General features: G+C 55.0%; 1 protein-coding gene across 1 annotated transcript in view; it reads left to right on the top strand.

Annotated features, from left to right (window-relative positions):
- The first annotated feature begins 276 nt into the window (after nt 1-276).
- Nucleotides 277-1,225, top strand: part of LOC102771494 (nuclear RNA export factor 2-like) — a 41,287-nt gene continuing 40,338 nt past the window's right edge. Inside the window, 1 exon segment of the mRNA XM_015571798.1 lies at nt 277-464. Within this exon segment, the coding sequence (XP_015427284.1) occupies nt 277-464 (188 nt within the window).

Raw genomic sequence — 1,225 nt, 5'->3', positions numbered from 1 at the left:
ATGGTATGGACATGTATGCCCCTATGGTCACATGTCAGGCTCAGCCATCTCTACCATGTGAGGATTGTGGGCTACGGAACTCTGCAGATTTTAACTCAGCAGTTACGTGGCTTCTACCATCTCAGCACAGGCAAAGCCGGGCACTCGTGTGAACCCTGCTGCTACCCAATCACTGTGGCTCATGTATATCCTAGGGTCACGCACCACGCTATGATCACGCACCACGCTATCACGCACCACGCTATCACGCACCACGCTGTGATCACGTGACACACTATGATCACGCCCCATGCTATGATCACGTACCACACTATGATCACGCCCCACGCTATGATCACGCACCACGCCATGACGCCCCACGCTATGATCACGCACCACGCCATGACGCACCACGCTATGATCACGTACCACGCTATGATCACGCACCACGCTATGATCACGGTGGCACGCTATGATCACGCATGGTATGGACATGTATGCCCCTATGGTCACATGTCAGGCTCAGCCATCTCTACCATGTGAGGATTGTGGGCTACGGAACTCTGCAGATTTTAACTCAGCAGTTACGTGGCTTCTACCATCTCAGCACAGGCAAAGCCGGGCACTCGTGTGAACCCTGCTGCTACCCAATCACTGTGGCTCATGTATATCCTAGGGTCACGCACCACGCTATGATCACGCACCACGCCATGACGCACCACGCTATGATCACGTATCATTGCTATTGGAGTCCGCTCTCAGTCAGGCGGGGATCGAGGACTATCGAACTCTGAGTGTCTCCATTTTGTGACTCCTGTCCGGAACGGTCTTGGAAGTCAGGTAAGGCCCCACAGCTGCCGGTGACATGGATCCTGAAGTCAGTCATGTTAACTGCTACAGTGGTGTATGAGGGTCCTTCGCATTTACATGCATCTGGCAGTTTTGTGACCCCGCTATGGCCATGTCCGCCATTTAATGTGTGGTGAGTCCTCGACTGTAGCTCCGCTTATCTTTCTGAGGAGTCAGACTGCCGGTAGGTTCAGAAAACCGTTAAAACGGTCCGCGCGCTGGCTGAGGGGGGATTTTGATGAGACAGGCCCACCGTATCTCCCCCCCTTCGTTCCCCTCCTACCTCCCGAGCGGTGGGCCTCACTCCGTAGAGGGACGCCACCGGGTAGGAGGGTCCCGAGTCTGTACTAGACGTTTTTTTTTCAGAGGATTGGCGCGGGAGAGGGGGCGGCAGGGG

This window comes from Myotis davidii, unplaced genomic scaffold, assembly GCF_000327345.1.
Source record: "Myotis davidii unplaced genomic scaffold, ASM32734v1 scaffold389, whole genome shotgun sequence".
NCBI classification, from domain to species: Eukaryota; Metazoa; Chordata; class Mammalia; order Chiroptera; family Vespertilionidae; genus Myotis; species Myotis davidii.
The sequence above is the reverse complement of the archived record's forward strand: the minus strand, read 5'-3'. Positions and strand labels throughout refer to the sequence as shown.